Here is a 25,585-nt window from a genome sequence, read left to right on the forward strand (position 1 = left end):
CAAAAAATGATCAGCTTGGATAATTAAGTTTGATTCAGGCCTAAAACCTATATTTGGAAATCATTAGAGAAATAGCCTGAAGTTTGAATGAAATCTAAAAGAGATCTGACAGAAGTGGTATGAAACACAGGGAGATGAGGCTGATTTCATTTGTCTACTCTATGTGACCGTAAAGTGGAAAAAAAACTTTTTTTGGAAAGAGTGAGAAGTGAAGCAGGTAAATGCACAATTTTGTATGTTCAGACTAAAAAAATCAGGCAGATAAACACTGTTTGCTTGACTGATGCAGGACAAGCTAACACTGTCAGCTCGACTGAGCTCTAATTACAGAACGGAGGAACATGTGGAGATTGCATGCTCTCTTTGTGATCACATGGGTAGAACTTTTGTGCTTTTTTATTTCAGCGGATGAATTCATCCTTCATTTTGTAACCTAGATTTCAGAATTTAAGGGTAAGACAGGTGTGATGGCCCTCCGAACACTTACTCTGGATGATTCTTGTAAACCGAGCCATCCGCTCCGATGGTGGTGCGCAACTTTTCGGCCGCTTTGTTATCTCGGATCTGCCGCAGCACCGCCGCCAAAGTGGCAGCACACAGGTGTGCGGCCCGTGTAGATACTACCTGACACACCCTCCGAGTAGCTTTGCAGTCCTCATCCGATGGGTCGAGACCCAAGCTGCGGAGCACCTTCTCAGCACTTGCCAGACCTTCTTCATCTCTACAGGTAAAGTTAAAGAAATCATTCATTCTGTAACTCTGATACATTTATTATGAGCACTTCTGCTGACACTGAACACTGCAACCTTAAAGTTGTCACTTCCAATAAATATACTGAAAATGTTATTTAAAGGCTCAGTGTTTCGAGCACCCTGAAATGCACCAATGCCTGCAGATTTCCTTAAAGCCGATTATCGAAAACGACAGACTGATTTAGTTTTTAATCATTCGACCATGACTGGAGCGAAAGCTTTTATAGAACAAACTGGCAGGTCGAGACACATTTGGAAACAGATGCAGCTTTTTGTTATTCCTGAAATGAATGAGTTCCCTCTTCTGTCCAGATGCTTTGTCTGGACTTCACTGAAGCCACCTTCAGTTGTTTTATTTGTATTTCTTTGCAGATTCTTCAAACTTTGTGTTCAGCAGGGGAAGCATGGCTCAATCACCTTGAGATCACGTGACCGAGCCACAGCAGAGTATTCCTCATCTTTTAAAAAAAAACAAAAAAAAACACGCGTGTTACTTGACCGTATGTTTAGGCTCACGATATGTAGTCTGATCAGACCGTACGATCAGACCGTCCGCTGCAGAATTGATTTGGGATCTTCCATCTTCTATTAAATTCAATCATATTCTGCATCCAATCATATTGCCTTTGCGATTCAAAGATGGTGTGTTCTACGGATCATGAGCTTTTCCAAATCTCTTGAAATGAAGTTTGATCTTAAAAGAATGCTGTTTCAGAACTTCCCTATGCATTTCCTCTCAAGAAGTCCTCCATTTATATAACACTTCTACCAGCTGGACAGGTTTCTTCATATAACTGAAGGATTCTCACCTGTGAGTTCTGTTTTTTTGTTTCATTTTTTAACCCCCCAGAATGCACTGTGCACAACTGTGGAAGTGGCATCTGCACATGTTCCTATCATCTTTGTGGTGTTGTTCACTCAATACAGATGGCCTGTGTGGCTTGAAGCTCTCACTTTTATATGCATGATGGGAGCTCAGAGCAGCAGCTTCCAAATGTAAACACTGCACTTTTGCAAAGTAGAATAAAGGAATATGCCACACATGTACCTCAATAAAGAAAAGTGTCTGCATTTTCACTCAATATTCATTATGTGACTTAAGTATGCTTTCGTATATACAGCAAAAGACAGTGTGAGACAGTGTGTTGTTTTTATTGTGCAACAGACAGGACTCACTCTGGTGAAAAGGGCAGGGAGCTACATATTGGACACGACTTGGACAGGATTACACAATCAGCTTTTTGAAAAGAAGAGAAGAAAACCTTTCTGGATCCCATCGGCAGCCTGGACAACACAGCAGTGGGAGATGTGCATGTCCTTGTTGTGCCTCACTGAGCTGTTTACAGCACTGATATTACAATTCATAACACAACTCTGTGTACATCTAACTTAGTTTAGAAGGCACTCGAGCTGCGCTGTAAGCCCCTACAACAGCCCTTCAATGCAAAAAAAAATCAATATCGATACCAAAGAAAAGCAGCACAAAGAAGTCCTGTTGCTCTTACTGGTGACGGAAGCCATCTTCTCAACATCCCTTTCCACCAATTATCAGGTATTTAAACTTATTATGTTATCACACAATCACAATGCTCCCTCCTGAAGGAGGAAAATAAGTAAACAAACTTTGAGGTTATTACCAAGTTGCTCCAAAAATGGTTTCAACATGCAACTCAGTGCTGCGCTTCTGTCTGCGAAGTTCACGTGAGGTGAAGACATCGCTGTCTATCTACGGTAATTAGATCGAATTCAAGACCAATTACAACTGACACAACAACAAGGATTATGCATGTCAGACAGATAAGAGTGTTTTCTCTCTATACTACTCTCATTTACAATTACTTCATTCTAGTTGAGCGTCACTCTCTGGTTGACCTGTTGGTGAGTGGTATCCACCCCGGTGCTCAACAAGAGACCTTCCCTGCCCCAGAGAGCCACCGTGAGCTGAGCAGCTCTGCCGGCGTCTTTCAAAAAATAATCGAGTAAAAGCACGTCTTCGGTGAAAAGCCCATGTGTCTTGCGCTCAATGCCTTTATCATCATTTTACTGCAGTTTGGTCTCAGTGTTAAAAAGTGAGTTTTGCAGAGTTGGAAGAGGCTTTGCAGAAGTGCTGGGGGGCAGATATGTGGCCGGGGCCAGATTTGCATATTCATAGATCCCCATGTACTGAGAGAGGAGGACTATGAGAGTTCTATCTTTTTATGGCAAAACCTTTCGAATAAAATAGAGTTTTTAGGGATATTAATACCTGCTGGAAAGGGGTTTTAACAATTCCTCACCAACAATGTTTAAGAGTAGACAGAGTAATAGAAAATTAGATGAAAGTTTAAGGATATGACATAATTAATGAGTGGTAAAATAATATCCATCACTTCACATGCTCAGTCCCCTCAGTGTTGCTCCGTCCAGAGAGACTGATTCCAACAGTACTGAGTGACTTCCAGTGAGTCAAAATAATACATAAAGATGTCTCCAATGGAGCGCCACACCCATCCCTATGTATCATGCTTCAAACAGGAATTAGACACGGTTCGTGTTAGCTGTTTGGTTAATAATAGCCATATTTTGTGGACAGCACAGAAAAATAATTCCTGACATTTTCATGGCTGCTTTCTCAGCTGCAGCAAACAAAGCTCAAGACTTCAGAAGCATGCACCTCTGTGTGAATGTACTCTGAGATCCTCTGGTTTGTCAAAATAGCAATTTAGCTTGGAAATCTGTACATTTATAGCAGTGCTGCAAGCTGTGTATATATTGAGAGTGCAGGCAGCCGATGTAACGATGTTAGATTCCTGACCGGTCTCGACTTCTCTTGGTTCTAATTGGACGTATTTTGCTACTTGTGAGTAATCCTCATAAAACAAACTAACTTGTCATTCTCAATGCCATAGATGTAGCTGGTGCTGAAGCGTCCAGTGGTGAGGAGCTCAGGTGTGGTCTTGCCCTGGAACAGCAGCTGCTCTCTGGCCATCTTCACCAAGATGAGACGCACCAGTTCCCCCATATACATCCCACTTATCATCTTTTCAAACCTGCAGACCAACATGCAAAACAGAAGAACAAATCAATGTAACAATGAAAGGAAACTGTCACACTAAATTAAAACAAAAACAGACAAAAACTGTTTAAAATGATAATTCATCTATTGTCACTCACACGTAGAAATGCAAAGCTGTCAAATCTGCAGCGTGCTTCATGAATCAAAATGTTTGACCAAGAACACATCACAATATAAATCTGTCTATGATAAAGTTATTAATAAGTCAAAAGATGTGAGAGTATACCATCTGTGTGACATTTCCTTGGCATCAAACGACTTAATTAAAACTCATGAGTAAAATCATGAGGAACATTAACACAGCTGTAGACTGAAAAGTATTTCTTTATGCTAATTAACATGGGCATGTCTTCATCAGCCTCTCAGGCTTGTTAGTCTAATACGTCATCACCTTCACTTGAAGTGAAAAGAATCCAAACACTGCCAAATCAGTGCATTTCACCTTTTTACCCCGTCTATAACCAACTTTTCACTCATTTTCAATTCCTCACCTGCTGCAGCATAGCTGACATCTAAAAGCAGACCCAGGTTTTGTCTTTTTCAATCATCTGTTATTTGGCATGTATTTCATGTCAAAGAGTAACAGCAAGTGATTGTGTGCAAAAGAAGAAGACAGCATGCCAGTGCCGGTCAAAGCACACGTGGAACACAGTGGAAATGGCAGGATTTTAGTTGACTTTAAATGATTTACAGTAGAGGTCTGATTTTAATTGTTCTACAAACCCATCTAAAAGGAGAGAAAACAAACTTAATAATGGAACAGATGACAACCTTTGTTTGGATTTCACCTTTCTTCTCCTTCTGTTGGTCGTTTTTGATACTGTCCACCAAAGGGCTTTTACCTCTTCATTTTCACACTCATGATCTTACCTAGGCAGTAGATTGTTGCATTAACATCTATATATATCTACATCCCTCGAGGAAAAACGGGCCTTAGTTACCATGTAAACATGACATGTGAACTTTTGTAGGGTCTCGGAATATATTGACAGTATGTTGTCAAGGCCGGTTTTCAGCTGCCTTCTAGCTAAATAAGCAAGCCAGTGCAAACAATGTGTCATGGAGAATGAAAAACCTCTCTTAGTGGGATCTGCGGACAGGTAGGCGGTGCAGCTTTAACTATTAAATGCCATTCACAGCATGTTCACAATCGCTTCAATTAACCCTGACCCAACATTATGCTATTTTCAACCAAGTTATAGATAAATAGCATACAGAAGAGGTATAGGATAAAAATACTGCCGTGGCCTGACTGACTCTGTAGAAACTGTATGGAAAAGAGGAGGAACTTTCAGAAATAGTAAGCAGAGGGATGGATAATGCATCTCCATCATGTCAAAGGTAAGCCTAAAACATTAGATAAAAATGACCATGCCGTGTCCTCTTTAATGAAGGCTGCGAGGTGAGCCAATCAGTACAGCACAGAAGATGAAGGTGAATTAAGGAAAATGTTAGGTGTAAAAGTAGTGGTAGATGAGCAGAATTATAACTCTGAATGGGTAGATTAAACATAGTTTTTTTTTTTAAAATACAGGCCAGGTTTCACGTAGCAAATTGTTTGCTAATTTGCAATCCACGTACTGGCTCGCTTATGCTCTCCTCAGCTCCAGCACAAAATATTCCCACTGGGCAGCTGTGGAGAGTTGCTCTTAAACAGACACCATTTCTGAACTCTCAGATTACTGTTATGTAGGTGACAGGAAAAAACACTTATTTGCCTCAAGTAACACCTTATCTTCTCTTCCCTCACTGCTGCGTGTGTGTTTATTATGAGGATGAGTGTGCATCAGAGGATCAGCACAGGGCATCCACCTGAATGCTGCCACCCACCCTGGAATAAACCAATAAGAGTGACTCAGGCAGAAGACAGAAGGTGACGTGGCAGATGTGAAAGTACTGATGAAGACCAAACACTTCAATGAGATGTAGCATGCACAGATATGTCATCAAGGCCAACCTGAAGGATGACACAGAAGCTCGAAATATTACAACAGATGAACATGCCATAGGCAGAAGATGGACATCAGGAGGGGTCTCAGACGGCCCACAAGTTGCAGATGTGCAAAGAGGGCCCTCGAGTCCCTAAATGAGACTTCAAATTCAGGACAACAAACCAGCTGCTGACCAACCAACCAGACATAGTGATGGCTGACAAGGAGCAGGAAAGCAGTCAGGGCTCAAGATATTGAGCAGAATCTTTGAACTCAAAAGCCTCTGTTAGAGGAGGGCCGAATGGAGAGAAAAAACGTGTCAAAACACACTTGATAAAAGAAGAAATTACTGTCAAATGGTTAAATTACTGTTAATTTTTGTTCTATTATTTGTTCTACAAAGTGCTACAGGTGCTGTTCATTAACCCATTCACATAAAAACTCATTTATTAATTATATTCTTGATAAGTTGGCTGACAACATGGTAGTGCTCGGTCTGACTGATTTCAGCAGGACCTGCAAACACGGACATTTGTACACTTTCCAAAAAACCCACTAACACTCGCCAACATGTGGCTCCTCACTGCAGTGTGGAGCGCTTTAATCAGCATACAGTCCCGGGCCACATGACTCTGCAGTAGATGCAGGTCTTACTCTGCTCCAGCTCGACGTGGCATCAAATGGAACACAACACATTTACACTGAAGGTGACTGCAGCTGTGGCAACAAAAATAGAATATTACACAAAACACACACGTTTACTGACCGTAACGTCTCACATGGAGGCTCTCAAACTGATTACAACTACTCCTGGACAAAAAGAAAAGAGACGCATCCATTTTTTTAACCTATGTTAAAAGAGCCTATGTCTATGAAAGAGCCTGATTTAATCAGAGAGTCCTGATAAACAAAAATACATTACAGCACAGTGGACACAGTGTAATGCCATTCCTTCATGTTGTCATGGTGACATGCCTGTTACCTGGGAGGACCGGTAAAAATTTAACCCCTCAGATAACTGAGTATAAACCTGCTACTCCATGCAGTAGGACCCAGCTGTGTACCCAGCACTTTTCGTCCAAAAAGTCAGAGCCCGTCTCCATCCCCTACAGAGACTCACAAAGGCGCATTTTCCCCCACTCTTCACTTCCTCCTGAAGTTTGCCTTCTCACACACAGCTTCACTTTCAGGTTTGGGAGCTGCAGGGCCAACGAACAACGGCAGCTCAACAGGACTGTGACGGCAGCAGCAGAATGATGGACGTCTATCAGCACAGATACCTCCATCACAACTCACCACTATTCTCAAGGCCTGTTTTACCAAATGCTGTCTCGTACGTACAGGAGCAACTTCTGCAGATCCAGCCGAGCAGACTGCGATAGTGTAAATGTCAGTGTATGAGGTATGTATCGATTTTTATCTTAGGTACAGGTAATCTTATACCATTATCAATCATTCATTACCATCTTTATTAATGCAATGACAGGAGCTGGTGTGAAACAACCTTTTGTTTCAGACTCTGCATACAAATACTGAGTGACATGACGATGAAACTAAATCTTGAGAACGAAGCAGCTTAGTGAACATGAAGAAATCTAGAAGTAAAAGGCACCCTTCAGCTGCGATAACAGCGAGAAACAAAATCTCCTGGAAACTTACAGCTGTTTGCCAGGGTTCAACGAGCCGGCATCAATCTCCCGATCGATGTCAGTGCGTAAGTCCTCCAGAGCGCCGTCGTCTCCGAAGGCGCCCCACTCAGTATTAACACACATCCGCCCTTCATCACCATCCAGCAGGTCAAGGTTCCTCATCTGCTCCATGTAACAGGCGTTGGTCCCCGTTCCTTGAGAGAGGCGATGTCACCATGACAATTACTGATCAGCAAAACAGCATGTTATCGCACTTCAGGAATATATTCAGATTCACAAAGATTTCCACCCGTCTGCACACTGAGCCAGGCGGCTATGATCTTTTAGAAATCATTTCATAAGATGCAGTACATTTTGCTCTGAGGTGTGACCAATGTGAGATCATACAGTTTAAAAACTCTCTACAAAAAACTAAAAACTTCAAGAGGTCAAATGATGGAGTTTTATACATATCTTATCCCACACACTCTTAGGGGATGATGTCATAATAAATGTGTGAACCAAGCTTCAGAAGAATTTCTGATGTACAATGTTTAATCTATGGTCTAGAATCTAAAAGAGAGTGTTTTTGATACAAGACCATCTATCTATCTGATAAATAAACACTATTAAACTTGGCTTTTGGACTATCTGAAGGCTTACCTACCAGGAGGGAAACAGGAGATATATCTATTATCGTGGGGTGGTTTATGCAAACCTTTTTTAGAAGCCGAGGTATTCTTGCATTTGGGTTCATTTTTTGTGTTAAAGATCGTTAAGGGTCTTTAAGTTAAAGCAGTAAATAAATGTCAGGAGAGAAGTCTAATGGAATGATGATGACTGGATGATTTAGCATTGCTCTCCTAATTGTTCCGATGATTTCTCTCCAAGGCGGTCGAGAAGTTTTCTGAATAACAAGCTGAAAGTTTTTCTTAAGCCTTCTCTTGATAAAGTATCCAAGCGAGCTCTCCACAGGTCATTAAATTGGACAGTGACTCAGAGCTAAAAAGAAAGTATTTTTATGAAAACACTGGAGACAAAGGTCATCACTTATAAAAGTTAATTTAACTTCCTATTTTACTTCAGTTCATTAAATTAAATCAAGCTTACATAAGAAGCCTCTAATGTCTCTCTGGCAGAGACACAAATCTTACTCCAGGGACCCAATTACAGTATGTGTTTCTCAGCACCAAGGAGACATCAAAAGAAATGAACAATATATGTTCACTGAACGTCATACATCTAATCCAAGCAATAGGGCAGAGAGATTTTATTTAAACCTGTGAGCTGGGAGATAGATTTTTTATTCATATCTTTATATATACCAGCTGAGTGCTGCTTGAATAACCTCAGACCCATAGCACTCATATTGTTGCATGGTAACAAAATGCCTTGAGAGGATCTCATGGCACATCAAGGAGTGTATCCCCTGAGCGTTTGATCACCACCAGTAAGCCTTCTGGGCAAACTGCTCCACTAAGGAAGGCAACTCTATCGCTCTCCATTTTACACTGAGCCAAATGGAACGCCCAGGGAGCTGCGCCAGACTTTTAGCTTTTCACTCCTCACATCTTCAGTAGGAAGATGTTGGACTTACAACTTCCCTCCTCAAAGTGTGCATGGAATAAAGACTTCTTCACCAGCAGACCACAACCACAAATAATCAGCTGCAAAACACCATCAAAACCATAAGAGGTCATCGCGGACTTCAAGAGAGCCAGGTTGACCACGTCATTCTCCACATCAATAGACAATGTTGAGAGGGTGTCCTTCCAATTTCTGGGAGTTCGTCTCTAATGATCTCTACTAGTCCGTGAACACCACGGTAATGATACAGAGGGTCCGGAAGCGACTGCATTTCCTGAGACTCCTCAAGAAGCACAAATGAGAATAGAAGTCGCTGGTGAACTTCAATGACAGTGAGCGTATTCGCAGACTGTGTCAGGGAACTCCGCTGCAGTCAGGAAGGAACTGCAGAGGCTTGTCAACATTGCTCAGAGACTGCTGGCTGCCCTCTGCATCCTTGGAAGAGACTGCCGGTTCCCGCTGCCTAAGGTCCCGATCCATCCTCCATGAGTCCTCTCACTCAGCACGTTATGCGTTTGACTTGTTGCCCTCAGGCAGCGCCACAGGTCAATGAAAGCCTGCAGCCTCCAGGCTCAGAAACAGTTTCTTCCCCTGAACCATAAGAACACTAAATGCACAATAATCTCGCTCTTTATAAATATTATTTTGTTCCTGCTTCACGTCTGTCTGTTTTTACTACTGCTTGTTGCCTGATGTGTTGTTGTGCTTGGACACTTTTCTTTTAATGTTTAAAAAAAAAAGCACAAATAGTGTAGAACCTGTACTCTTATTATATGCTATACATGTCTATAAAGATAACAAAGCTTTCTAATTCTGAAACAAAAATAACCTTAATATTAATAATAAAGCACAGTTTTTACATCAACAGTCTCGTGCTTTCCCCCACAAAGCCGTCCACTGTTAGCCTTCTCTCAATCCCAGCGCAGCCCCACCGTCCTTTTCCCGCCATGTTTTTCAATAAAAGCTGCAAACTTGCTTAAAACTTCTCACTACTGACAACCTTTTAACCATTTCTTAAAGCCAAATTCAGCTGCTTCTTTGACACAGCATGGCTACTTTAAATGACAGAGTATTGCAAGAAAAGCCCAAAAATTGTGAGGATTTGCTTTATATCCTAGACCTGTTTATCCTTTTTCTAATTGTACTGTCATGAACGTTAACATTTAACATGCTAACTGAGGCCCGTAGAGATGGAGCTCTTGGGGTTTTTGCAGTTTCTCTTGCTGTGAACTTGCCGCTCTTGGGAAGACAGGAAACTTTTGACTAATCTTTCTCTCTGTAGAATGATGGACTCCAAATAGTTTGCAAATGGCCGTATAACCCTTCACTGATTGACGGGCAGCAACAGTTGCTTCTCTGAGATCATTGCTGATGTCTTTCCTCCTTGGCATTGTGTTGACACACACCTGAATGCTCCAGAGCAGCAAACTGATGGAACTTCTGCTTTTATAGAGGTGCTCACACTCGATGACGATCAGATGATTGGCAGAGCTTTCAGTTTTTCTGGCTCCTCTTTAGCAGAACCAGCTGCTGCTCTGGGTTAGGCATGCAGACATCCTCTCCGCCTCTTTTTTTTTTTTTTTTTTTTATTTCCCTGATTTTGATGCACCAATTTCTTTAACATGCTGTGTCTTTTATGAACTCAATTTACTTTCAATCTCTTTGTTTCGGTTTATGCTGTTTTTATTGCCATCTATCTCAATTGTTTACTGTAATTTTCATTTGCTTTTAAATGTAATTATTTCATGATTTTAATATTGTTTGCTCTGTAAAGAACTTTGAGTGGCATACAACCAAAGTATAGCTAAATACAGCTAAATACAGCCCTTTTACATGAACACACTCATAAACAGATTCAGAAAGCCTTAGCCTGAAATGTAGACTCTCGAGAAAAAAGGCCAATTTCATCCCTTTAAAACTAAATATCCAGCAAGTGTGCAAACAGTGAAGGGATCCAAGTCATTTCTGAAGTATATATGCACATAGATCAATTAATAATAGTCTGAAATACATCATTTATATGTATACATGATAAACTAAAGGAGAACTTGAATATCTGTGGAAAAAACATAACAAACACAGACATAAGAGCTCACTGCATGGTTTAACGTAGCTGTTTCTGATAGATTTTCCCTTTAAGTGTTGACAAATGGTGAGCCTCATGACACTGCTGCTGTAGTACGGAGTTGACATACCAACAATGAGGCCAATTTCACAGAGCTGATCTTCATAGCCACAGGTCATCATGGTTCCCACTGTGTCATTGATTACTGCCATAATGTCGACGTCAAAGTCCTGCAATGAAATTCTACTTAATTGTTTACATAAAAAACACACAAACTTCAGGGGAGAAAATCTACAGATTGGAACCAAATGTTGAAACTAAAGTTTTCCTTATCATAAAATAATTTTAAAATCATCCGGTCCTTACCAGGTCTTAAAATCAGGTAAATACAGCCGCAAATGAACAACATCACGATATAGGACACAGTGTCCTTTTTTATTTAATGAAAACTAAACTAAAATGCTGAGACAGCGAGTAATAAACTATGAACAACCCACGATCCAAGAGCAAGTAGAACCACCTTTAGCAGCAATAACCATTTTCTGTATGATGTCATCAGTCTCTCACATTGTTATGGAAGAATTTCAGTCAGGTTGAGGTCTTTGACTGGAACACTGCAACACCTTGATTCTTTTCTTTTTCAGACATTCTGTTGTAGATTTGCTGCTGTGTTTGGGATCATCCTGTTGATGACCCAGTTTCAGTCAAGCTTTAGCTGTGGGACAGATGGCCTCACATTTGACTCTAGAATACTTTGGTATCCAGAGGAGTTCATGGTGGACTCAATGACTGCAAGGTGCCCAGGTCGTGTGGCTGCAGAACAAGCCCAAATCATCAGCCCTCCACCACCGTGCTTGACAGTTGGTATGAGGTGTTTGTGCTGATCTGCTGTGTTTGGTTTCCTCCAAACGTGCTGCTGTGCATTATGACCAAACATCTCCACTTTGGTCTGCTCTGTCCAAAGGACATTGTTCCAGAAGTCTTGTGCTTTGTTCAGATGGAACTTTACAAAGCTAAACCAAGTCATCGTGTTCCTTTAAAGATGCTTTCTCCTTTCTAAGTTTCAGGTGTTGTTGTTCCCCTGGGGTTGTATTTATCTTATCTGAAGACCTGATAAGGATTGGATCATTTTTCAATTATGTCCTGATATCTAAAAGCAAACAGAAATGATAGCAGGTGTACTTAATGTTTGCCATGACTGTAAGATAAAATCAACAGTTCTAATCTTAACCAATAATTGTATCTCAGCTCAAGTTTTTCTTTTATGCTAAATTTACATCCCTGGTTTTGATCTTGTGCCCTTGGGCCCAAATCTGCAGCTGGAGTGGATCACTGGCTGCCTTTTAAAGCACTCAGCAGGGGTTCATCAAGTCATCAGCCACCTGCACAGGGTGCATGCAGAGGCAGCCTGCACATACAGGCTTGGACTATCACAGAAAATTAACCTGCCATTTGTTTAGTGATGAATCTGAAGAACCCTCTTCCACCAAAGTAAATGTGCTTGCACATGAGCCCCAACCAAGCAGCAGTCCACCATCTGCTTTTCAACTCTAACCCCAGATGTTTGTAACTATAGAGGTGTATTAAGAAGGTCAAGAAAAATTACCCCATTCCACCATTTACAACAACTCTAAGCTGGAGTGCTTCTTGTGTTTGTCTATAGCTTACTATATAATCACAACTATCAAATGATTAAAGCTGATTCCTACAGCACCTGGATTCAGGCTTCTTGAAACATTTTTAGCTTGCAAACCCATCTTTGCAGATGTTTATACGAGCACAGGCCCTGGGCAAACAGTCGATTTTGGTTAAAAAAAAAGTTATTTAATATAGTTAGTTCAACTCAAAACAAACACAAATGATTTCCAGGTCTTTATAAGTGATCATCACCCAGCCCCTTTGCCAGAGAGAGCCATCAGCTGGTCTTTTTGGTCGAACTATGACTGCGAGTGCCATTAAAGCTATCACTTTGGTTTTAAGCGTTATTTGAAAACATCTAGTTTCTACTGTTACCTTAGCAGACAAATAATTTCCAGGTCGCTACAAGTTTACACATGTGTGAACTAATATGTATCATTACCCCTCGTTTCTTTATAGATTTCTTCAAAAGGCTGACCACATCCTTTCCTTCAACTCCACTTAACTTGAAGCCTTTGGTCCAAGACAACAATACACTCTGCAAAGAAGAAAATGAAGACAGAGTCAACTTCAACACAGCTCATGGTCTAAATGATCACAGCTAATCAGCATCCAAATAGATAATATTTAATAAAAGCTTATAATTAACTGCTACTGCATCACAAACCTACTGCTAAATAAAGAAGTATACATTTTTTGCTTGATTTATTTATAAGTCAGTATCATATTAAAGATGATTAAATACTTTTCTAACTTCATGATAAACAGTGAAAAGCTTTGAAATTCAGTCAAACAATGGTGGGTCGCCATCAATCAGAAATGGCTTCAGAAAAGACTCAGACATGGTGCTAAGAAGGGTGACTCATCCAGACAAGTTCCGTCCACCCCGCAGCCTCTAAACAAGCCTGCAAACACCGAACGCTGAGTCTTCTGCCTGCGGCTGTAATTTGGAGCTTCTGAGGGGTTCATATCCTGTAGTTGGAACTTTAATGGTCTGAAACATTTTGCATTTCCAGATGTTGAAGTATGTTTACTTGCACATTTATTTGTCCAACAAATCCTGCAACTAAACAGCCCCTTTTGAAAAGTATTTTTCTATTCTATTTTTGTAAAAAGCCTCCAGACTTTGACCATTAAGTTGCCATTTTTGGAGAAATTCTCTATGAAGATGCAACTTATATATACTAATATATACCTGCTGAGCCTCAACAGATCTGTATTTCAAAGAAAGATTACAAAGTAAATCAACAGGTCATAACGATTTTCAGAAATCAACATTCCTTTATCAACATGAAAATTAAAGATTAAAGCAAAGGTAAAGATTTAAAAAATTAAAGCAAACATCAAAGATCAGACTACCCTTAAAGGGACACAAACTCTACAAAAACAACCATAATGATTAACTAAAAGCAGTCTGCCAGCTGCATTTCAAAAGCAGGATTTATCTAATGTGTCTGCGCACAAAATGCAGACCATCGAACCACGCTGTGAAGAAAGAACTGCAATCTATGCTCGAGCAATTCATTTCTTCCTTTGAGACTAAAAGATGAAAAAAAAAACAAGTAGACAAAATGGGACTAGCAAAAAAAGACACTTTAATTAAATAATGCCATCAACAAAACTGATGAATTTGTAAATACATTGTATAAACTAAACGGTTAAGGGTAACACATCACAGGGGCTAATTCAGGTGAACGGATGAGACTTTCACTGAAATAAAACCCTGCAGAGCCGTTGCAGATGGATTACTACAGAGGAACATCAACAGGTGTTCATTTTACAGTCTTATTATATTAGCTAAAAAAAAAATTAAAAATAAAGTTAACCATATAACCCCGCAGCGCTATGACAGAAATGATCACATTCTCGCCTTATTGTTAGTTTCCTAGTTTTTTTCATGATGTTTCAGGTGAAATGAGAGGAGCCAGAAGTAATAAACAGGCAACAAATCTTTTCTGAATACCAAAGTAACAAAACCCACCTTTAAAAAATAAAGATAATGATTTTCATCAGTAATTTAGCAAAGATGGAAACAAAACTGAAAATGTGATAAAGTTCACTGCAAAAATCTTGTGCCGGTGCTCCAAAAAGGAGTTAGTAGCACAAGAGCTGGTGGATGAAGCTCGTCTGGAGTCCTGATTGATACAAATGATGGACAGCAAAGCGTGATGACAGCTCACGAGTCAAAGCACCACTTCATCTGCTCCATCTGTACATGTCCAAGCCCATGTTTTGGCTTGAGCATGTCAAAGGAACCATCACACTTGAATTCAATTATGTCACAGTAAGAACTGAAAGCAACAGGATGAATGTAGAGTAGTAAAGCAGAATTCTGGTTCCCAGTTTCAGCCAAACGCATGAAAAACATCAATCTGACTCAAACGGCAAAAGGAACGCAATGGCATTTCAGAGCAAGGGAGAGAAAAGCGCCCTTCTGAGTGAACTGCCTGCCATTTGCCGGGCACCAAGTGATGGCAGAAAAGGAAAATCTTAAAACAAGCAACAGCTGACTGCATCTCCAGTGGAAGTTCGCCGATTAATGTAGGATTTTAAGGTTGTCAGCGAATGAAAAGAGCTTTCATAAATACGGTTGGTCTTTTGTATCAGACCAGATCCCACACTACATTTTAAAAAGGCCCTCATCTCACACAGTTTCCTCTGTATCACTGCTAACTCGGACTGAAGCAGCAGGAAATTGTGTTCGAAATGATAATCAAAGATAGAGCAGGGTGATGATGGGGTAATCCTTTATCCTCAGTTCGTTTTTCAAATGGTTAAAGGTTCTAATTTGATTGCTTAACAGGGTGGTACTCAGATACATAAACCATTAAGTATGGTTCAAACAAGTCCAAAGGTCACTCACCTCGTCCAGTTTAGTTTGCTGGCAGGGAAAAGAGAAGGTGAAGCCCAGGGGAAGCTTTCTATCCTTTATCCCCATCTTCTCCAGAAAATTAGCCAGACAGTCAGCGACGTGGTCAAACAACTACAAGAGAAGAGAAAAGAGGTCTTTTTTCCTCCCTTCTCATTAAGCATGGGCTGAAAACATGTGCAAAGATCCCAGAACCATCAAAGTCACAGTCGGAGTCCTTGCATTGCATTATTATTAGTAGGGGGACTGTTTCATTCCCCGAAGTAAATGTTCAAAGAAGAGACAGATTCAGAGAAATGAGCAGAACCGATCCCTCCATTTAAACAGGTCATGGATATTTGAACATTTTACCAACACTGCTTTTTAAAATTCAAATACATGTGATTACATGACACTTCTCCATCATGTCTTTAGCCCCTTTAAAAACGTGTTGAAGACCATAACCTGATTAATGTGATGAACATAGCCTGGTTACTGGAAATATGTGCTGGTATGACTTTCTTTTATGTGTGCACGGATAGTTTCTGACATTTCTATGCAGAAGAGCAGGTGTTTCTAATAACTATAAAATCTTATACAATTTATATGAAGCATGTTGGGACTGTAGAAAGGTTTTTAAAGTAAATAAAAGCAGATTTTTAGCTGAGATGGTTTAATGTACTATTTTTCTATAGTGAACAATAGTTTTTTCTCTTTTTTGGCACTATTCACAGAAAGAGGAGACATTGGCCTGTTGAAACAGTGACAGACTTTTCATCAGAGGCTAATATTTTCACTGCCTGTCTGCTTTTCTTTCTTTCTAAACTGGAAGGCTGAGATCCATGCCTGCAGCTGCCTGCAGTTTGCAGCTCTGTCTAATTCAAACTTCAATGTACACTTCTTCCCCTTCACTACCTCTCTCTGTTGTGTTTTGCTGCTGTGGGGCAGATTGGATTTTCTACACTGTTTGCTGAAGCCATGAAAAATATCTGAAGGCGACGTTCAAGAGGAAACAGGCAGACTCACCACAGCTTGGTGTTACTAATAGTCCAGCTGGCAATTGTCAGGTTTGCTTCATTTTACCATTTTTCTGTGTACGCAGAGTCTAAAGGTTTTGATTTATTCTGCTCATCGCCTCTCATAAAGAAGGATGCAAATGCTTCATCCAACAAGTACCTTGTTCCCTTTCCAGATCAACAAGCAGTCACCATTATCAGGGCAGACGTGCAACAACGAGTCAGGGCTCAGGACAGTGGTGGGCATGAAGGATCCTCTTGATAACAAGAAAGCTCACCTCAGACCCGCTTCCCCTCATGACGTCATCAGGAATGGTATAAATCTGATTTTCCATCTCCACTTCTTGCTCGCCATCAGCATTAACTTTTACCAGGAGCACTCGAAAGTTGGATCCACCGAGGTCCAGCGCGAGGAACTCCCCTTGTTCTTTGAACAAAGACACAATTGCACTCAACATCAACCATACAACAGAAATCATCCACCAGACTTTGTTTCTAATGAAAAAAAAAATTAAATCACAAAAAGCGCTTCTCATGTTCATTATTTGTATATTTTTCGCAGTCATTAGCTGGGTTGTTCCTAATAATTCTACCCATAATCCATTGTTTTATCTTAAAGACTGGAGAGGAAAAAAGCTACAATCCCATCTGACTGTTCCCTTTTCCCTGCTCACAACTCTAAAACCCAAACGTTCACCATTTCACATTTTCATAAAAGATGATTCTGAAAATAATTAAAAGAACTGTCAATCCATCTTTAAAAATGCAGCCACTTCAAACGAGTGGTGAGGTGAGAAATTGACCAGTGCAATCGCTGCGACCGTTTTTTTCTACATAAAATACTGTGTAACAACTTTAGATTGATAACAAAAGAGAGGTGATTATTGGAAATGAAGATCATCTGATGGGAAAGTTTTAATACCGAGTTTTAAACTAGATCTATTCTGTATCTAAAATAATAATAATAATAATATTAATAATAAGGTAAATACAACGTGTAATCTACAGCATCGTCTTACTGGAGCCACTCTGACGAGGCAGCTCACACAGAAGAAGTGACTGATTGTTTACGGACCTCAGGAAATCACTGGCCTGTGAATTATGGGGTATTTATAATCATCCCGACTTGCAACTGCCTCCCACTTTCCTTTTCGTCAAGATTACTCTGTATGCATCGTGAACTGAGCCTGAACTGAGCCTTTCTGACTATGCTGTTATGTTTTCTACGTTCCTAAGAACCAAGAAAAAAGGGTAATTAGTAGAAATGAATGACAATGAATCATTTCATTGCTTCAACGGTTTGTGTTAATCTGAGGGCTGGGATGGGGTCCGCCTCCGCCCCCCCCTACAGTTCGATTAAGCGGGTATAAAAAATGGATGGATGGATGGAGGGCTGACTTTGTGTTCAATGAAGCACTTTTACGAAGCAGATCTACTATTAAGGAGGCGTTACCAGTTCCGTCAGGAGTGGAGCGCACGAACGTGGGCAGCATCTTGACAGTGGCGTTGGGGTTGGTGTCTCGGCACAAGCCTTTGTCCATCTCACGCCGGAATCTCACCGACAAATCCATCAAAGTTTCATCTGACAGCTTGAACTGGTGCAGGTATTTGTCCACCTAAAAATATCAGATAATCTCATTAAAATCTTTTAACATTAAAACATGGAGTCACAGCTTTGTTTAGTAGAGCACGTACAAGCATAATGCATGAATATCGTCCCACCCATCTTCGAATGCAGCCCGTTACTAAACTTTCTCAAGCTGTAACCCGTCTCAGGTTGCTGAGGGAAACGCACCGTCAATGTGGCAGTTTCACACTGATGGCAGCTGTATTTGATGCTGAAATTTTGTTTGAGGCATTCAAACAAAACATTTAAAACATTTTAAGTTAATCACTGTGGTCCAAAGGTCTGAACATGAGTTTAGGCAATTTAAAATTAAAAACATCACTTTTTAGCTGTCCATAAATTTAGTTAATAACGTTGTAAAAAATGTGTCGCAACTGAAAAATAAAATCCAAGTAACTGAAAAAAAAAAAAACATTTTTGTGCCTTTTACTGTTATCCTTCTCTCAAACCCTCTAAACTTTCACATTATATTGCAACAGCTGGAAATCTAAACTCAGTTCCAAGCAGGCATCATTAAGAAAACACTACAGTTCTGTGTAGGAAAAAAAGTGCATTTATAAGCCCTTTTCACAAATGGTTTAAATCACAAAAAAAGCACCTGGCATCGCTCCTCCTCATAATTCACACCAACCATCAAAACTAGAAAAGAGTGTGGCATTTGTTATTTACAAGGTGGGACGGCGGCGGGTAAACAAGGAGGTCATTTCTATATATCTCCCTCTGTGCTTTCACACGTTCACTCATGAAACCGATGCACAACAAAGGGTCATAGGCCCCAGATTGAAAGGTATACCAAAAGGCCTATAGACAGGTACTGCAAGATCTGTGTATGTTAGAGAGTCACCAGTTTTTGTGACTGCTACAGTCAACATACAGAATGTACCCAGTGTTACATTATGTCTGTTGGCACTGTGGTGGGACACAGGCAGCCAGTGAGTTCTTCATATCCTCTTCGTAACCTCTTCCATTTCTTTGAGGAAAGCCAAGAATTAACCTTGAAGGTCATCTAAGAGGCTTCCAAACACTTCAAATTAAATTTACAAAAACAGTTAAGTGTGTAAAAAACTTGGTCTGCGTACTGACTGCCATTTAAAATGTTCTGCTTCCTTTTTTAATCACTTGATGATCATAATTAAGCAGTCGCACAGGAGGAGCAGCTGTGATGGTTTCATGGATGAATAGTTACAATCATAAAAGCAGGAACATCATAATGCCTCTCAATTTTTTCACTTTAAAAAAAAAAAGAAGAAGAAGAAGAAAGAAATGGCAGCCAGGAGCAAAAAACGGCCACAGAAGAAATATCAAATCAAAGGCTGAATGAGTTTCATTCAACAACTAATCAAAAAGAATCTGCAGGAAAGATCCTATTTTAGGTTTATTGATCTTCCAACGAGACACATCATGTGACTTCCAGAGGGAAACTGCACAATCTTACAATAACTCATAAAATAAGAATATCAATAAACATGAAGTGTTCCTAATTGCAAGCTCTGGATTTAAAGAAATCCATCAATGTTCTGATGAATGACAACTTGACTTGAATGATCTATTGGAAACTGGTTTACTTTGTCAAATGGGTCTTAAAAGAGATTCCAGCACATCGACTTTGTCATTAACAGATATTACCAGCAGTCACAGCAAAATCATCAGCGTCGGTGCGTTTAAAACTCACACCGACTGCAATTGATACGTTTAAAAAGCAGTTCATGATAATTAGAAGGAATCTGGTAGTACATCAGGATCAGTAATCCAATGCAGACCTTGTTCCATGAGTCAGGGGGTAAAGCCCATTTCCTTTCTCTTTTGGAGATCCCATCTTGATACCAAGGTTGACTATTTTGAGAAACATTTTAGTCAAACTAAATCAAAGCCAGACTAACCTATGTGCAGGTGTGGATGAGAGGAGTTCCTGTTCCAACATGCAGACTATTACGTACCTTCTCTGGATTTGGCAACCATCACATTTTTGTTTTGCAAAAACTAATCAAAAACAGTGAAGACTTTTTTTTTTTTTTTACCTAGAGCTGCCCATGTTTAGAATACGATTCAGGGACTTTTCAGGTTCATTTATTAACTTTTGCAGCAAACTGACCTTTTAAACAAACACATTAATTTATTGGTAGAAGAGAGCCTCTGGCAGAGAAGAAAGGTGCGTCACCGTCAGGATTTTAACAGGAGAGCTTTCCAAATTCAGGGGAAGCTTTTCTAACCACACTGGCGTTGTGACTGACTTGACAGCTGACAAGGATGAGAATGGGAAATGATAAAAACCGAGTCCATCTTCTGAAATCATGTACAATGTTTATATAAGCATGATGGTCATTATCACATTCATTTATATTGCATCACAGCTCCGTGTGCAACATCACACACACACATAAAACACCTCATTTAACACCTTTCAGCATGCATCTGATCTGAATTACGCTCCATATTCATGGAGTAAACTGGCCTGTTTCCATCTTACCGCACTGACCTGTGGGTCTTTGGTTGAATGGTTCCAATTTATTTTTCCTCTTTTGGACATAATTGGGATCAAAAGCAATATCAGTGGCCAATCTTTACATCTTTTATGATAATGTTTATGTTTATGTATTTAGCAGACGCTTTTATCCAAAGCGACTTACAAATCAAGATATAACAAGCTATACAAAAAGCTAACAATAAACTACATAGAAGGAACCCAGTAGTCCGACTCTGTCAGAGGTGACAGAGTGGAGATAGGGTGCAGGCATAGAAGGAAGTGCAGAAAGATAAAGTGCAAAGATAGAGGTTGGTAAGTAGGGAGTAGGGATAAGATTCATCACAGCCATCTCAGTTGGCCTACAGTTTCTGAGCTGATCTTTATTTGCTGGAATAAGCTGGACTTAAAGTAAGTAAACACCTGCACCGTATAGCATTGCAGTACTGCAGAACACTAATAATTAAAGAATTTTTAAAATCAATTAGAAATAGTAAAGGTATAGTTCGATGCAATGCAAAGGCAAACACAGCATACATATTATAGTATTTAGCAGCATAGTTAGAGGGGAAGTTCTTTTTTTTACTTTAAACCTAGACCTTATTTCTGGCATAAAATACGTTTATCTACTGTAGCTCAGGAGGAAGAGCAGTCGCCCACCAATCGGAAGGTCGGTGGTTCGACTCTGGCTTCCCCAGGATACATGTCGAAGCGTCCTTGGGCAAGACACTGAACCCCACGTTGCTCCCCCAGTGTATCATTGGGGGTATGAATGTGTGTGAATGCTTAGAAAGCACATAGTTATATCCTAAGACGTGCTGTATGAATGTGTGTGAGTGAAAGTCGGCGTCCTTCTGACGCTATTTAGATCGCTCAAGATCCACGTATATCCATATAACGGGAGAGAACGGGGCAGGGACAATACAGCCTCTAAACAAGGCATTATCTGTCTTTATTTTCACTTTAAGACGAATGAATGAATGAATGAACGCGTACTATTGCGCTGTTAGCTCATAGCTGCTGTGTTGTTGTTATTGGGGGCTATCGTGTGCTTAACGGGCGCTTTCTACACACACATCTAGTGGGATGACGTCATCGACATAAAAGAATCCAAATCTGGTTTAAAATTTTAAAAATGGACATTTAAAGGGGCTGTTCATCCTTATTTGTTCACAGTTCCATGGAAAGTACAGTGAATGCTACCATAAAGCTTTCCAACAAGAACAAGCACAATGCCATCCACCGGCTCCAACATATTGGTGGAGCATTGCCAGCTATCAGTTCTAAAACAAATCTGAAAAACAAGACTGTAGGTAGAGGATAGAGGTCTTTTTTTTTTTTACTTGGAGAGTTTCCAAACTAAGTGAAAAGACCAGGACGTATCTAAACAGCAGCCATCATAAGAGCTATAAAATTATCTAAATGCTAAGGAAGGTAACCTGGGTGCTACCTTCATTTTCTCCATTAGTCGTTAGTCTCGGAGGTCTTGGGCCATCCTTCATGAAAAAAGGAGAAGACGGCGCCCCACAACTCCCCAAAGCTGCAACTTCACACCAGCACTCACTTAATTATATTCATCCAGTCATACAAACATGAGGGGAGTGTAACATGGTCCATGTTTGTGCCTTTTTCTGTACGTTCTTAACCATGAACTTTAATAATAAAAGTAATATTTCATATCTTATACTAACATTGTACTGTAATACTTGATAAAGCCTCTGTTCATATTCACTGAGCAGCTGTTGTTTCAGGGCTGCAGACCCACATCACAGCTTAGTGTCAGCGTACTCAGATTTCTTAAGTCCTTAAAGATTTTTCCTTCCACGTTTTTCACAAGGTCAAGGGAAAGAGCTCAGAAAAAGATGAGAGGATGTTTTTTTTTGCCTTCAGAGCAAAATATCCTACTTCTCACCTGATTCAGCCCATGTTTTCCTGATGAATCCAATGGTCTTAATTGCTTGATTCAAAACAAAATGTTCAATTTGTAAAACTAGGGTTTCACTTAGAGCCAACTATAAATAATAGCACAGGGAATGCTTTAAGACTTAGGCAGCAGGCGATAGACAAGATGCTAACATATGGGAAATGCTCTACCCTTATATGACACCTTTAAGCATTAGCCAAGCTCACAAAGTGTGTTTCTCAAACACCTGTTAACACACAGCTGCCACGCAAAAGGACTTTTCATGCTGCTATTGGGAATTAAGCATCTTGTTCAAAGCTACTGATCATATGGTAAGGCGGTGAACTGAAGTGCAAACTCTGTGGTTAGTGAGCAACCCATTCCTCTTCCAGAGGCACAGCCACCGGTAGTGCCTCTATATCAGCATTGGCACACAGCTCTTAGTGACTCCAAAACATGACATCTTAAAAACCCAAGATCCCATTGCCTAAAATGCCAAAATCAAGGCTTCAAAATGCCTGATAAACCAAGAGTCTACATTCATATTTTTAATAGCTGAAATAGCTAAATTAGTCTGGATCCAGACCTGAAACATACTAAAAACCTATTCCCATACTTTTTAAGACAGTGTAAGAACTATAGTTTCTACTCCAGCACTTGTTTTTCTAAATATTCAGAGGTGTAATGAAACAGATTGGTCATGTCCTTTGTTTCCCCGACAGTCTAATACACTGTGGGAACACTTAACCTTACAATGAGTCATTTCACAATCAGTAACACAACAGCTTTGACATCCATTTTCACTTGTTGGATGTGGAACGACAACGTTATCCACCTGCTAATGAACAGTGCTTTAAGTGTCAGCGGCAAGGTTTTAATGTAAATGAATATTCAAGACCAGAATCTTTTCACTGCAGATAGTGTGTTTCTCTCCTGGTCCTAAGGACCCCCTGCCATGTATGTTTTTTAAGTTTCCCTGCACAAAATGAATGAGTCGTCTTCTGGCATCAACAAAGCTTAATGTTAAGCTGACCAGTCACTTGAATGCACCAAATATTCATGGCAGGGGTCCCTCAGGACCAACACCGAGAAACACTAGCCTGTTAGAACACTAAAGTGTATCATTTAGCACCATTAACTTCACATTGTTTCCTCTCTAACGTGTCATAATGTCTACTATGAAAAGTGTCCATCAGATCCAATCAAATCTGGATATTGTGAATGAAATAGCACTTACAGCTGCCTCAAAATATTGTATTTACCATTAAGCCATCACATTATAACACAAACAAAAAGCAGCAAAAGCAGGAACTTGAACCCAAAGACATTAAATTAATTTCTGCTCGAAACTTTTTTATGTTCTCTCATAGTTTGACAGCTACAAATACGTACAGATATCCGGTGTGTTAGGCTGCCCATATCCGAGTGACCCTGAGCTTCTTGCCTTGGAGGTTATGACAGATATTTGGACAACGGGAGGAGTTTGTTGTCCAAACACTTTCGAACAAGCTAGCAGTCAAATGTGCCTGAGCCCAGTTTTTATGACTTCGGCAGCTCATGAAAATGTCACGTCAGAAGTATCCAAAACAAACACAGGCAGTAGGTTCACATCGATACTTACTTTAGGTACTTGGTCTACACTGAGCTCCAAACAGTAATTAGCCGACATACTTGGCGATAGCATCTTCAGAGTGATGTGTGGCGACTTTTGGGTCCACGGTGAACTAATTTGGTGAAAGTTTACCCGCAAAGATGGCTAGTTTGAAAAATTACAACAAAGATGTGAAAGCACCACCCTCACTCGGTTGCTTATCGAAAATTCGTCGTATAAAGCGAAGTTAAAAGCGGAGTCGTACAGCAGGAGACAAGAAAACTTCCAACTTCCTGGACTTGGTAGTTTGTTGACGTCATTCAGAATAGATGGCCCGGATTGGCTGCAGATGAGGCGCGACGTGACCCGCCCGACCAGACAAAATTTAAGGATAGTGGTTTCCCCCACTACACACACACACAATACAAAGTATTTCACAAAAAAATGAAAGCCCCCAGTTGGTGTTAAGACTTAAGAGTCAAATATAATGCTAACAAAGCCATGGGCTTCAAGATTGTGCGTTTGCTTCGGTTTACGTGCAGAGATCCACAGCCTAAATCCACAGAACAACTATGCCAAACATTAAAAGATCCTTTCAAACAAATAACCTGTAAGTCAAGGTAGAATAATACCCAAGATGCTGAGGAGCCAGTCACAAAGTATTAAAGGCAGCACCTTCCTCTTAATACCTCAAATAACATTCTTCAAACCTGTTCAATGCACCAGGAAAAAGCTTGTGACCAGAGATTTTTTTCATTCCTCACGACTTTTTTAACACCGTGCATCTGCTGTTTTCACTCTAATGTGAAAACACTTTCACTGCATGGCAGACTAACTCTTGTTATGAAATAGGCAGTCATCTGAGTATCATAACTATTTATAGACTGGGCTATTTTCACATCACAGAGAGATGACAGTAGATTAAAAGGGGAATTTAGGAAATGGTGCAGAGGAAATCATACACAGAACAATATTTCACTATATAAATGAGACTCATCTGGACAAAAATCCACACTTGAAGCCTAAAGGGCCATTTTTGTGAGTGCACATTAGTAAACTTCACTGTAAGTATGCCAGAGTTAAATCAAAGGGGGCATTTCTAATCTGTAGTCTCCTGACAGGTGTTACAAAGCAACCCAAAAACAAAAATACACATTAAACCAGTTTAAGATTCAATCAGGTTCTGAGTTCCATTCCAGCGCACCATGAGCAGAGAATGCAAACTGGGTGAAAATATTTTTCCTGGGTAGATCATGATATATAAAAAGTTGGTAAACTGCCAGAGAAGAAAAGTCATCTTGTATTTAATATTGAAATGAACATGCACCAATTTATTGTCAAGAACATACTGTGTTTGTTTATGCAGACTGTAACCTGCTGAAAGTAAATTGGAGATTAAAACTGAATGATTGCTTAACATGAGGGTTCAACATGCGTTAGTTAGCAGTAAGATGGAGATGGATAACTTATTCAGCAGCACTTT

General features: G+C 40.1%; 1 protein-coding gene across 1 annotated transcript in view; it reads right to left on the minus strand.

Moving 5' to 3' along the window:
- Window positions 1–24,412, minus strand: part of hk2 (hexokinase 2) — a 42,437-nt gene extending 18,025 nt beyond the window's left edge. The window contains exons 1-9 of the mRNA XM_072388498.1: window positions 24,133–24,412; window positions 17,974–18,136; window positions 16,799–16,947; window positions 15,520–15,639; window positions 13,099–13,194; window positions 11,149–11,248; window positions 7,398–7,581; window positions 3,620–3,781; window positions 488–721 (exon numbers count right to left, since the gene is read on the minus strand). Of these exons, the coding sequence (XP_072244599.1) occupies window positions 488–721; window positions 3,620–3,781; window positions 7,398–7,581; window positions 11,149–11,248; window positions 13,099–13,194; window positions 15,520–15,639; window positions 16,799–16,947; window positions 17,974–18,136; window positions 24,133–24,195 (1,271 nt within the window). The 5' untranslated portion in view covers window positions 24,196–24,412. The remainder of the gene's footprint in view (window positions 1–487; window positions 722–3,619; window positions 3,782–7,397; window positions 7,582–11,148; window positions 11,249–13,098; window positions 13,195–15,519; window positions 15,640–16,798; window positions 16,948–17,973; window positions 18,137–24,132) is intronic.
- Window positions 24,413–25,585: the final 1,173 nt, after the last annotated feature.

Source organism: Leuresthes tenuis, unplaced genomic scaffold (assembly GCF_036924035.1).
Source record: "Leuresthes tenuis unplaced genomic scaffold, fLeuTen1.0.hap1 SCAF_6, whole genome shotgun sequence".
In the NCBI taxonomy this organism is placed as follows: Eukaryota; Metazoa; Chordata; class Actinopteri; order Atheriniformes; family Atherinopsidae; genus Leuresthes; species Leuresthes tenuis.